Source organism: Pogoniulus pusillus, chromosome 20 (genome assembly GCF_015220805.1).
Source record: "Pogoniulus pusillus isolate bPogPus1 chromosome 20, bPogPus1.pri, whole genome shotgun sequence".
NCBI classification, from domain to species: Eukaryota; Metazoa; Chordata; class Aves; order Piciformes; family Lybiidae; genus Pogoniulus; species Pogoniulus pusillus.
In genome coordinates this window covers 6,387,971-6,401,545 of record NC_087283.1, presented here as the reverse complement: position 1 = coordinate 6,401,545, position 13,575 = coordinate 6,387,971, and the positions used below count along the sequence as shown (strand labels likewise).

Sequence of the window (13,575 nt, the reverse complement as noted above, 5' to 3'; positions counted from 1 at the left end):
CAGGCCTTTGCTGTACCTTCCCTGTCCCCGGTCCATCTAAGACAGGGAGTGACAGAGCAGCTTTAGGGGACATCTGGTCCTCAGCCGGGGCCAAACCACCACAGTAAAACCAGCATGCTGTGCTTGTGCTTGTTCCAGCATCTGCCACTGCTGCCCAGGCAGCTGGCACTGCAGAACCCAGCTGCTGTCACCAATGCCCCAGAAGGCACAGCCAGGGGAGCAGCAGGGGAGAGGGTCACTGCCCACAGCAGGAAAAGCAGCTGTGTCTGACATGCTTGTGTTTCACCAAGACCTAAAGCTCTCCTTCCTTGGGCAACTTCTCAGTTCCTCATGCAATGGCACAGAGTATTTCTGGTTTCTCAGAGTCCAGAGGATGTTGAGGAGTCCTGGCTTGTGCGAGGTGAGGACAGTCCATACACAGCAGAGACTGCTCAAGGGGGAAAGCTCCACAGCACCTGACAGGCTCAGGAGGAAAAAAAAAAGGCATGGTTTATTCACAGGGCAACACTGTGAGGACCTCTGACCTTGGCTGGACACTGAGTACAAACACTTGCCTTTCTCCACGTCCTGAAATTTGTTTTGTGGTACAGGACAGGAATGCCAAGCAGCAAATAGCAGCCAGGTAACGCAGGTGATGAAGGTGGCTCTCAGCACATCTGCAGGAGTTGAGTTTCAAGTGAAGCCCATTTGTTTAAAAGCTGAAGTTTAGTAATTGTCTAATGACCAAAGCAGAGTTGTGAAGCTCCAGCTGGATTTTCTGCTGGCATCCAGCCCACACACCAGTGTGCTTTATTGAGGACAGTAGGCAGGATGCAAACGCAGCTGATCCCTCCATTCGGATTGTTCCCTGAATAAGCAGAAACCTCTCTCGAGGCTGGAAGTGCCACAGTGTTTCCAGTCCTGCCTATTCCAGGCAACCAGTTCAAAACACTCCACCAATCCCATTTTTTTGATGGCAAGTGCAAGAACTCCTGGAGCCTGGGAAGGATTAGGAACGGTGCAGAGATTAAGTCTCTGGGAGGGATGCAAGACTTAGCTGTCCTCCTCCTCCTCCTCGTCTCTTCTAGGCGATGGTGCCGCGAATCCTGGTGGGAATCACCCATGAGGGCTGCCTGCTGGTCCCTCTGCTTTGCAATGGGAGGAAGGGGCAGTGCCCAGGCACCAGTGTGCAGAGCACAGTGCAGCCCCAAGACACCATCCTCAGGCAGGCATCGATTGTTCTCCAGCTCTGACTCCTCTGCACTGCCCACAGCATGCCCACGTCACCGTGCCAGTGAAAGCCTCCTTCAAAGAAAACACAAAGCACACAGCTAAAAGATAGTCACTTACAGTTTATTTTTGCCTGAAATTATTTCACATCTCTTTGTACACAGCTACAGAACAGTAGTAGTAAACCATTGGTAAAAGCAACAGTGCTAAGGAAAATGTTGGCATCATTTGTCTTCCTTTTTTAACATGTGTTTTTTTTTCCCTTCCCATACTGCATCCACACAGTTTGGGAGCTGAAAGGGGGGGGAAAAAACAAAACAAAACAAAACACCCCCCCCCAAAAAAAAAACCCCAACAAACCTGGCAGACTACATGAGTTAAGACTCAATTTCTGTATCATTTCCTTAAAAAAAAACCAAAACAACAACAACAAAAAACAACCCCCACAAACCACCCAAACCATGACTTGGGTAGAGGTTATCTATGCAGCAACAAAGTTTAAAAAAAACCAAAAAAACGACAAAAAAAACTACCAAAAAAAAAAAACCAACCCCCAAACAAACCAACCCAAAAAGCTTGGCTTCCATTGAAGAAGATTAAATATATATATATATATTTATATATATAAAAAATTACATTGGCTGTATGTGAAACCTTGAGGTGCTGAAGAATAAAAGAAAGGTGTTGAACAGAGGGGAGGGGGTGAGAAATAAAAATCTTCCTTTTTTCTTGGGTTTTTCTTTTTTTTGGGGGTGTTTTTTGTCTCTTTTCTTAAAGAAGCAGCTCTGTACAATGAAGGCTCGTCATGAAAAAAAAGAAAGATAAACTAATAAAGAGTCAACAGCAGAGTTAGAAAAGAAACCACAAGGATCTTTTTTTTCCCCCCAATCAACTTCTAAGCAGCTGTGGAATTTGACAAGTGGAGCGGTCACATTTACAGAGGGGTCAGAGCTATGGGATCAGCACAACGCTAGGTTTTGGGTCAGCCCAGAGGAACATGCAGAACAATGCGTGCACAGAACAGGTAGAGGGGAGGCAGAGGGGGATAAAAAACAAACCAACCCAAACAAACCAAAACAGAGGAAAAAGCTGCTGCAGAAAACGGAGGGAGAACTTTTTCTTCTCTTTCTGAAATCTCGGACGCAAACAGAAAACAACTAAGGCGACTTGCGATAAAATCTACCAAGCTTTGCGAGTACCCCGCGGGCAAAACCAGCGACGGCTTCTCCCCAGCTCCCGCCGCCCAACCTGACATGGCTTAAAAGGACTACAGAAAGGGTTGCAGACTTTGGAAGGAAATGAGACTTTTATTAATCCCTGCAGCCCCTCCCCTCAATGCCCACACCCCCAGCCCCCTCGATCATTTTCCTTCCTATTTGATAACGTCGGAGGCATTTTGAAATCCAAAAGACAAGGCGATGAAGGCTGTGACAGAGAGGGAGTATAGGACAGTATGCATTACTAAAAGGCAATTCTTCAAGGAGGACATTTCCTTTAAAAAACAAAGAGAAAATAATAACAAGAAGACAGCAAACTACTTTATACAGTACTATATGCAACGGGGACGGGGAGGGGGGGGGGGGAAGGGGAAAAGAATTAACAATTCATAAATAAAAGACAGGTCCCAGACCTGTTATTTGTGAACCATTTTCTTAAATAGGTGCATTATGTAAATCTTATGTACAACAAAATTACTTTGCATAACAACTGCAAGGACACAGGGGGGAGGTGAGAATCATACTGGGTTTGGTTTTTCTTCTCTTGAGATTTTGTTTTCTTTTTCCTTTTTTTTTTGTTTTTGAAAGTTTGATTATTTTTTTGTTGTTGTCTGGAGCAAAAGTGGTGACAGAAGAGTTCTGAGCAGGCAGCTGCCAGCCAAGGAAACTTGGGGAAATAATGAAAAATGAATCTACTTCTTTTTGTTTTCTCTCCACACGGCATAAAACACAAAGGCAAATAAAATCCACAGAGATGTTTGGTTGTGTTGTTTGTTTGTTTGTTTTCCTCTTTATAATCCTCTTGCTGCTACAATGTCCTTTCCTTCTTTATGTTTTGTAAATTCCTTTTCAACGTAAAATTCTGTTGATTCCAAAATCACAAAGCTGCAAGAATCCGGCTGGGTCCAGGCTTGCCCTGTCCCCCCCCCAACACATACAACACCACTCCTCTACCCCACAACCACGACTCCTACCACCAGGTCCCAGGACTCACTGCTCTACAGGTATTAGCCAAAAAGTTTTTTTCTGGTTCATTTTTCTCTGTCTGTTTTAAAAATCTTTTCCTTCTTGGGAGAAGCAAAAGAGAAGAGTTGAAGGCAGGGAGAGTTCACCACGCTTCGGTGTAGCGGACATCCACTTCTTTCAGGTTGGGTAGTTTAGCCTGTGCAGGAGGTAGGAAAAGGTCAGAATTAGGGACAAGTGTTTGGGACTCGGGAGCAAAGTTCCTGTCACAGCTCTCCTTATCATAGAATCAACCAGGTTGGAAGAGATCTCCAAGATCATCCAGTCCAACCTAGCACCCAGCCCTAGCCAGTCAACTAGACCATGGCACTAAGTGCCTCATTCAGACCTTTCTTGAAGACCTCCAAGGACGGTGCCTCCACCACCTCCCTGGGCAGCCCATTCCAATGGCAAACCACTCTCTCGGTGACCAAACTGGGGCACAGGCTGCAGGGAGATGCACTATGACCTTGCCCTGCAGAGCAGCAGTGCAGCTCTGCAGTGAGATGAAGCTTACAGGTGTGAGTGGAGGAACAAGGTGCTGAGCCTTCCCAGAGACACAAGACTAAGCCAAGTCACACCCGAGGCAAAAACCAGTGGCTCCAGTAAAACCAGCAAGCACCAGCAACCAGGCCCAGGTCAGACCTCCATCTTCACTCTTTATCCAAACACCCAGCAAAATCTGTCTGTCAGACTCCAGCCATGAAGGCAGTGGACTCCAAACTGCAGCCGCTGCCAGCCAACGTTCTTTCTTCAACCTCCACACTAAGTCACTGCTCGATTTTTCCCTCCATGTGTTAAAAGAATTGGGAGAGTGTCAGCAACTTCTGGTGTCTTTGTGGCTCCCTCTCCACAACTCCACAGCATTGGGATGCATTGTTCCTGAATTACCCTGCGTGAGGCAGAAGGGAACCGTTCCTACTTGTTGATGCCTCTTCCATGCCCTGGCCATAATCGCACAGCTAATTCTCTCAAAACAAATAAACATGTTTAATTAGGCTAGGGCATAATTGAGGAGTTGGAAGTTTCTAGGAGTCATTATTACCTCACTCCTTGATTTATGTGCACACATATTTTGATAAGAGCTAGTCATAATCCTACAGACACTGCCAGCAAATAATTTTTCAGTTAGGCAATAATGACTTCAGTAGTGGGTGTTTATTTATTGTCTGGTTCAGCCTGCCTGGTACATATGTGGGTGTCTGTGTGTGTGCAAGCGTGTTTAGTGGGGTGGGGGGCGGAGTGGAGAGGAAATGTCATCACTGGCTTGTGCCCCAAAGGCTCTCGCAGACCAAGGGGAGAAGGAAAGATTTGTATCAGCACTACCTACTTTGAAGTCTGAGCTCTTCTCCACAGACCTACAACCACGTGCCCCAGGGAAAGAAACTGTTACCCTACTTCTGAACACACACAGAGCTCTAAAATAATGGCCACTAAGATAAGCCTGGAGGAAGGAGGTGAGAGGGGGAAAAGTGACGTGCGCCTGTTTTCTCAGCTCTGTTAATTCTCTGCAATCATCGGGACTTAGCTCACAGCCACTTCTGCTGTTTGCCCTGGCAAGTCACTTTCTGTTGCTGCTTAAGGACTCTTAATGCAATACCAGAGCAGAGGGAACCGGTCAGGAAAAAATGAGTTTCGGCATCAAGTTAGCAGCAGAGGGGCTCAGAAGCAGGGGTAGGACTGGGGGAGCCTTTCAATAGACTTGATTTGAGAGCCCTGGGCCAAATACAGCATTGACCTTGATTGTCTGTAAATGCTAGGGGCCTAATACAAGCCTCATTGTGTGAACCCATCTGCAAGCCAGCTGTTAACTCCAAGGACGGTGTTTTGTATATACAATTGTGACACAAGTTTTGAAAACTCGATCTTGGAGATGCCAGCAGCATTGCAGCCGAGTCCCTGGGGGAGCCCTGGCTCCACAGTCAGAACCAAAGATGTATGCTCACAGTGAAGTCTGAAAGCAGAGCAGTTTCAGGACTCGCCTCAAGTTTGAAACTGAACCCAAGGTTGTGACCTTTTCGAGTACAGCCAGCACCATCTGAGGTCTCAGTGCACAAGAGAGCAGAATGCTGAACTTCATCTTGAGTGCCTGGGTTTGTGAGGTGAGGACCTAGGGAGAGGCGACTGATGCAGCGCCAGAGGGAAGACCAAGTCCACGCGAAGTCATGGAAGCCAACACATCTCTGGCAGTCCTGGTCTCAAACTACCTGGGACTGTTTCCCTCCCATAGCTACATTGCAGTTCTTTGCAGCCTTTGCCCAAGTGGTTGTGAATTGATGGTACAAAAGGCAACACGGAACTCCTTCCACGGTAAACCTGAGCATTCGTGCAGGTGTTTCTGCTTAACGTCCAGTTCCGGTCCATGAGGTGTCAAGAGAATCTTAACTTCCACCTTCCTCAATGCTTTTAATCCTCCCTTCTCAATCAAAGCTCCATCATGCTGTGTGCCCACATGACTTTTGGTCCTCTTAACAGAACAGGATATGGCTTTGGGGGTGCGCACTAGGTTTCACCTGTCTGTATCCTCCTTGGAAAGAGCCAGTATGTTCCTAGTCACAAAACCTTTACTGTTGATAGCAGCAGTGGAAAGATTCAGTTTCTGATTGCACCTCATACTCTCTGGGTCTATCACAGCCAGCAACTCATAAAGCTGTTTGCAGTTGTTCTCTCCCCAAAACAATCCCCTTCAGGTGACTTTCCTGCTACCCACTCCATGGGGCAAATTCTCTCCTCACTATCTGCTACCACCAAGCACTTGCTAAATGTGCACATCCTTCTGGACCAACTACTTCTCATCTTTAGTAGATGCAATGCAGAAATACCTTGAGATCTTCATAGGTATCTGCCGAAAGTTTGGTGCTGTTCATATTTAAACTACACAGGCTCTTCATGGCTGAAAGAGAAAACACACCAACATTTCTGACCACACTGCATTTTCTTACTCTAGCAGGCTCAGAGTAGGCCACAGCCTAAACAAGACATGCCTATGCACAGCGCTCAGGGAAAAGCTGAATAGTGAAAAACACAGAAGTACAAATGGATAAACAGCTGTTTGGGCCTTCGTCCAGGAAAAAGTCCCTATTTAGGAAGGGCCATTAAGCATATGCTGAAGGCAGATGACTTCAAAGGAGTTCAGGCAACTTCTCATAATCAGTTTCCTGCACGCTGTTCTCAATAGTGCCCCTTCTCAGTGCTCTGCATGCTGCACGCAGGGGCCATGCTGTTCTATCAGCCCTCCCTCTCCCCTCATTTCCATTTCAGGCTCCAGTACTTAGCAGAATAGTTTCCTTAGATGAGCCATAACTACTGGCCTGTCTGGCACGTCTGTGTAGGATCAAGCCTGCTAAATGAGCCCTTGAAACCCAGCGGGCGAGGTTTAAAATGCACTCTGGGATGTAGGAAGGGGTCCGACTCTGTTGGGAACAGTAGTATTAAAGGTAGCGATTCTGGCACGTGGAGCAGCTCTCAGCACACAGGGGAATCCCAAATGCTGCTTAAATGGCCTCACTCTGCCTTGCCTTGTTTAAATTAGGAGTTGTGAGAGTTTCACCTCCTCAAAACAGAAGGAACAAAACATGCCAGAGAGGGTACAAAACCTGCTGCACAGGGCTGCTGAACTCAATAGTCAGTTATCACATGGTTTTGCAATCTTCCCTTCCTGCAGCACAAGGTCAGACTCCCACCCAGAGAGGACAGTCACAGGAGGGCATGGGAAAAAAATCAGAGAAGTCCCAGGGCAACAGCTCACCACGTGAGATCGAGACAAGTGGCATCAGCGAGCACGGGCAAGAGCCAGAGTACAATCTGGGGCAACAGAGCCCACAGGAGGTCACTGAGCTTTGTCAGGCTCACATCGCCTCCTGTTCCCCTTGCTTGCAGCTGCAGAGCCACTTGAGTGGGCAAGGAGGGGGGAAGTTCAAACCCAAACATAACCAGGGCCCATCCCAAACCCCTGTGGAAGCAGCGCTGTGGCAGCCAAGCAATCCATCTCCCGCCTGAACCCATGCGAGCTCCTCCAAAGCCACCTCATTTTCCTGCATAGCTTATTTTGGTCACTCACAGCTAAGTGCCAGCAGCCCAGCATCCGTGACGGGAGTCTCACACAGGTTGAGCACTTGCAGCATGGTGAGGTGTTCCGACAGAAGCCGCAACCCAGCATCTCCAAACTGTGGGGCGCAAGAGAAGCTGTTGTCAAACAGAGCAGGAACACCACGTACGAGCACCTCGCTGCCAGCAGGGCACACACTACAACGTTGCAGCTTTGCAGAGGAGGCCTCAAAGCCACACTCAGATTATTTGCCACCATCTCCAGTGAGAGGAGAGAAAGCAAACAGTTTTATCCCTGCTTTGCAGATGGGGAACAGAAAAATGAAGCGACTTGTGCGCACTCAACCACAGGCCATCATTTAATTAGAAGGGTGCCTTTGAAGTCTGGACTTTTGTATGAGAGAGCTCCCACCCTGGCTGTACAAGATGGTTATGGCAGTCCCAGCCAGTTCCAAACCACATCACACAAAAGGAGGCATGATGCAAGTGGTATTAATTAGCTATTTTGGTCTGAAGAACAATGTACTATTGATTGAAAATTGTTCTGTTGACCCGCTTCATTTCTGCTGTTTCTAAATTCTAGATTAATGGAATGGGAGTACCACAAAATAAAAGGGAATCTAAACTTTCCAATTTGAAAAGAAAAATGAAATCATACAAAACCAGACTCTTTGTCCACTGAAATCAAACTCATTTTGAGCAACAAGCACCAAACTTTTCAAATCCAAAAGTTGCATTGTTAGGACAAATCTGGAGGAGATACAAGAGAGTCCTAAAACAAGCCAGCAATCAAATTCTATTTCATATTCCCCACAAAGAGAGAGGAAAGTTGTGGGATAACAAAAGAAGTTTGGAAAACAAAACAAGGCATTTACATGACATTAGAGTGGAAAAAAATGCTGCTTTTTGTGGAGAGATTGAGAATAATACTATCTGCAGTGAGCACTACAAACAGGTGCTAACAGAAAACCAGGAAAACTTTTTCAGTGGAGAACCTCAGGGCCAAAACCAGCAGAGGAAGGCAGAAGAAAACTTCCATTTTCAAAGACTTTTCAGTCAACAGCCGAATCATTTATTCAGCTATTTTGGCTAATAACCATATTGTCATTATCATTTCCTCCTTCTTATTCACTATTTCAGTTTCATGTTGTTGCTGCTGTTTTGAAGCAAATCTGGCTGATCATGGTTCAGAGCAATTCACTGACTCTCTGTTTGGTTTGACCAGATAAGCTGCAGCACAGCGTCACTTTTTCCACCCTAAATGGGTGAAAGCATGAGTGTTTCTCAGCCCACAGTATCAGCAGTGCCCCACCAGAACATTCATAGAATCAACCAGGTTGGAAGAGACCTCCAAGATCATCCAGTCCAACCTAGCACCCAGCCCTAGCCAGTCAACCAGACCATGGCACTAAGTGCCTCATCCAGGCTTTTCTTGAACACCTCCAGGGACGGTGACTCCACCACCTCCCTGGGCAGCAAATTCCAATGCCAATCACTCTCTCTGGCAAGAACTTCCTCCTAACATCCAGCCCATACTTTCCCCAGCACAACTTGAGACTGTGTCCCCTTGTTCTGTTGCTGGTTGCCTGGGAGAAGAGACCAACCCCACCTGGCTACAACCTCCCTTCAAGTAGTTGTAGACAGCACTGAGCCTCCTCTTCTCCAGGCTAAACAACCCCAGCTCCCTCAGCCTCTCTTCATCGGGTTTGTGTTCCAGGCCCCTCACCAGCTTTGTTGCCCTTCTCTGGGCACATTCCAGTACCTCAACATCTCTCTTGAATTGAGGAGCCCAGAACTGGACACAGCACTCAAGGTGTGGCCTGACCAGTGCTAAGTACAGGGGAAGAACAATCTCCCTTGTCCTACTGTCCACACTGATCCTGATATAGGCCAGGATGCCATTGGCTCTCAACCCAAGACAGCAGCAACTCTTTTATTAGCTAACAATAAAACAATAAAAAAACCCAAAACTTTTAAAATGGGGAGAAAAGAAAGAAAACTCAGCCTCTAAGATGAGCTGGACCACAGAGAGGGCCTGTAAAAATAGCAGGAGGACAAATTCATTCTAAGCAAAGCCTTCTCACACACTCTTCTTGTGCTGACGTAATGTGAAATTTCAGAATTAGTCAGCATTGGTTCCCGCTGCGAGTTTCAGTCTGCAAAGTACTTACCTGAGTTGACCACAGGTTCAGCTGCTTGAGTGAAGGCAGTTTAATGAGGTGCTCAGCACAAGCACTCGTCACGTTGGTGAAGGCCAGGCTGAGGTTCTCCAGATTTCCAAAGGATCCCGAGCTCAGCAGGCGGGCCAGGTCTGCATCCTGCAGGCAAACGCAGCTAAGATCAGCGACGCCTCAGCCTGCCATCCTCTGCCCTGCTCTCACTGATACTGGGCACCAGCAAGGCTTGCACAACGACACCACTTGTTTACAGCAAGGGAAGTTTCTGTCTGCTTGGCAAGCACTGGGCCCTTGTGGCAGCATTGCTTCACGTGCCCTGAGAACACTGGTCCAGAAATCGGGACAAAAACCTCTTCTCTGCATGTGTATCCTTACCAGACAGGAAGGCTTCCACAGCCATGTCAAAGATGGGTCTGCTAACTTCATGAAGATTTCACTACAGGGCCTAGACCCAAACTGTGTTCAAGACTGTTACTTGGCCTTGGTAAAACTAGTCTGGATCTATTCCAGGCTTAACTGCAACTGTGATGGGTCTCTTTTGGATTCAGAACTGGACACGGTGAAGTCTGCTCTTTTACTGCAAAACTCTGTTCACAAACCTACCACCAGAGCCTAGTGTAACTTCCAGATCTTCTCACCAGTCCAAATCTGAGTGTCTGATGCATGTGCCAGTCTTGGGAGACTGCAGCACAGACCCCAGAGCAGAAATGTGCCCTTACTTGTGTAAACTCCAGTCATGTTGACAGAGCTAGTGGAATGGTTCCCCTCTTGACTGACCAAACCCACAGTGCCACATGGCAAACATAAATCAAGTGGTTAAATATGGAATACAAAGCTTGTTTTTCTATTGACATCATCAACTTACTGTGGACTTGGATGGCAGTGTTAGCCTCGTGGGACCACCTTTTCTTTGCTGTCAGAGAGAAGATATTTTGGTCAAATGAGTTGCCATTCTGTATTTCAGAGCAAGCAAAGCATAGCAAGCTCTTCACTAGAATAAACCCTGCTCTGATTTCAAAGCTCCCTGCCAGACCCTCAACCCCTTCCCTGCTTTTTCTGCAATGACAGATCTTTTTTTCTGTGCCAGACACAGGCCTGTTACTACCCAGGGGACATCCACTAACCACAGCTAGTGGTCTCCATGCTGTAGGTCAGCACTCTGTCTGCTTCAGCCTGCCACGATTTGGTTACTTTCACTTTAAAGGAAATAGCCCTAAAATGCTGGGCTAAGCTAGCAAAGGGGTTGAGACTGCACAGCTGATAAATAGTTTGCCTGACTTCAAAAACAGCATTTCTTTTGCAGGCTGGGAGCAGAGCTTAAAGACAAATCTAAATGGGAAAGAGAGAAGAGTAGGTTTGCACAGGTAAAAAAGTGCTCATGAGAGCAGATCTATCTCCAGCCTAAGTCTGTGCTTTAAAATTAGGAAAAGGTCTTTTTTTCATGGGCTTTAGCTCTGAGAACTAGGCCTAAAGACTACCTCAGTGCGATGCTGTGTGTGCTGAAGCATTAGGAAATGCTGGCCAGCACTAGAACCATTTGCTGCTCGTATGTCAAAAGGTGGCAGAATTTGACAAGCTGACTTTTAAGATCTCAAGACAGCAAGATTTCACCCTTATTCTTTCATACAGATTCTAAGCAGGTTACTGAGTATCATTCATAAGCACAGTGTGGGGTTAGACACATCAGTGAATATCACACAGTATACATATCCCACAGCAAAATCCTCCCGGTACTGCTCCCATCCTGTTGTTAAGAGGGAATTTCACACCCTGCTTGTCCTCCTTTTGTAGGTCCATTTCTGGAGAGCAGAGAGCACAATATGCTATGGCCATACCCCATGCAGAGTGACATACCAGCTCTTTTAACTCCCTCTGCCTGTCACACAGCTGTTCATACATTCTCTTTCCCACGTCTGTGCTTTCCAGGGTAGAGATGATCTGGAGCTGGGTGTCGTTATTATCGATGATGTTGTATTCCAGCATCAAACACAAAATCTAGCAGCAGAACAAAAGCAGAGTGGTCACTGCAGAGCTCACATCCTCTTTCTTCCCAATACCCTAATGACACTGGGCATGCTAGGTTAAATTACTGGAGGAATTTCTAGAGCATGAATTATGCAGGTCAGATTAGAGGACAGTAGCAACATTTATTGACCTTCCAACACAAGAAACCAATTCTTTATTCATAAAGAATGAACTCTAATCTCTGAAAGTCAGTCTATCTATCCTGTCTTCCATTAGTGCTCATTCTTTCTGACCAAGAGGTGCAATTACTTTGCATCAGTCCTGGCAGATGGCTTCATGCCACAGCCCTCTTCAGAACAGGTACAATCGATCCAGCACTTCCCAGGTACAGTGGCTAGACTGCAGATTGGCAGACGTGGGACATTACACAGGAGCAGGAGAGCCAAGCAGTACCCTCAGTGCTGGACTCCTCTGTCCCTAGGTGCCCGCAGAATGCATGTGAAGTGTATCCAATCTGTGAGGCTGGATGGGAAAAGGCCAAAGAAGCTCTGAGAGAAGATGATGCCAGAAGCTTGCTGCTGTGACAGGACACTCTCCAGCTCACTGGGAACACCTCTGACTCACCCCTGGGCGAGGGGCTGCCAAGAACAAGTCAGATACCAGGGAATGATTCCAGTGGGTCACCGTGGGCTTAGGACACAAGCTGCCCTCTCCACACTGCCTTTCTCTTTCAGCTACATGTCATGCCATTGCAATTGAGGCCCCATCCCTGGAGGTGTTTAAGGCCAGGCTGGATGGGGCTCTGGCCAGCCTGATCTAGGGCAGGGTGTCCCTGTCCATGACAAGGGGGTTGGAACTAGATGATCCTTGTGGTCCCTTCCAACCCTGACTGATTCTATGAATTAAAATGCAGAGCTTTTATTCCCTCCTCATTTGAATTATTTTTTAATGACAGAAAAGGAAATCAAGGAAGATAATATTCAAATTCATGCAGCACACACTTTTATTTACTGGATTAAATTAGCATGCACAGATGTAAATCAATGAAAAAATATAACCTCCTCCAACTATTTAACTACTCTGTATTTCCATTTAAAATACATGACTTTTATCCAGAAATTTCTCTGAAGAAACCTGGAAAAATGTGTCTAAACTAGTAGTGCAAAAAAAGAAACAGCCAACCATACCCAGGGAAAGAAAAGTATGTTAACACAGGTTCTGTGCACTGCTCATTTTGCAGGTGGCAAAGCGAGCATCAGGCACTTAGTAATGGAAAAGCCCTGTGGTTCTGACCCCTTACCACAGTCTGTACCATCACAGACATCTCCCATCTTAACCCCTGCAACTGAACTGCAGCAAACAGACTCTCCAAAAAGTCCTGCACACTCCCATCTGCCAAACAGTGACATTCCATGCCACTTGCTCGAGAGGAACACAACTGCCTGCTGCTGGCATTTCACATGACACAAACCTGAACGCTGCTTCTTGAGTGCTGCTAGGTTTAATTCTGGGAAAGGCAGAGTGATGCAGAATCTGAACGCTGCTCAGAAACCCTTACCACTGTATGCTTAGGGCTTACCTCAACCATTGTCTGGTTCCCCCTCAAAGCCAGCAGCATGCAAGGTCCTAATTTATTTTCAGCCAGTGAAAGCAGGAACTTCTTCGTTTTATAGCAGGATCCCATTAAAATATGAACCTGTTTGAGAAACAGAGCTAAAATTAGAGCTGTAAAGCTAAGAAACACACATAGCTCTAAAAGGGACATTGCTATGCAGCCAGACAAACTGAGTACTTGCAACAAACCTAAACAAAAGGAGGTCCTCACTGTGGTTGCAGTTGCAGTCTCTCAACAGCTTTACTGCTGACTGGAAGTGACTCTTCTGAAGAGGTGATGCCTGCAGATATCTGAGGGAGCAGGTAGTCTTCCCCCATAAAGGAGCTCAGATGATAGCCCTGAG

At 46.7% G+C, this 13,575-nt stretch overlaps 1 protein-coding gene across 3 annotated transcripts in view; it reads right to left on the bottom strand.

The window, feature by feature from the left end:
* Window positions 1-1,311: 1,311 nt before the first annotated feature.
* The window catches only part of CMIP (c-Maf inducing protein), a 141,097-nt gene continuing 128,833 nt past the window's right edge, over window positions 1,312-13,575 (bottom strand). For all 3 annotated transcript variants that reach the window (XM_064159990.1, XM_064159991.1, XM_064159992.1), the window contains 7 exons: window positions 13,197-13,313; window positions 11,507-11,647; window positions 10,518-10,565; window positions 9,647-9,793; window positions 7,489-7,594; window positions 6,251-6,321; window positions 1,312-3,588 (listed from right to left, as the gene is read on the bottom strand). In XM_064159990.1, the coding sequence (XP_064016060.1) occupies window positions 3,535-3,588; window positions 6,251-6,321; window positions 7,489-7,594; window positions 9,647-9,793; window positions 10,518-10,565; window positions 11,507-11,647; window positions 13,197-13,313 (684 nt within the window). In that variant the 3' untranslated portion in view covers window positions 1,312-3,534. The remainder of the gene's footprint in view (window positions 3,589-6,250; window positions 6,322-7,488; window positions 7,595-9,646; window positions 9,794-10,517; window positions 10,566-11,506; window positions 11,648-13,196; window positions 13,314-13,575) is intronic.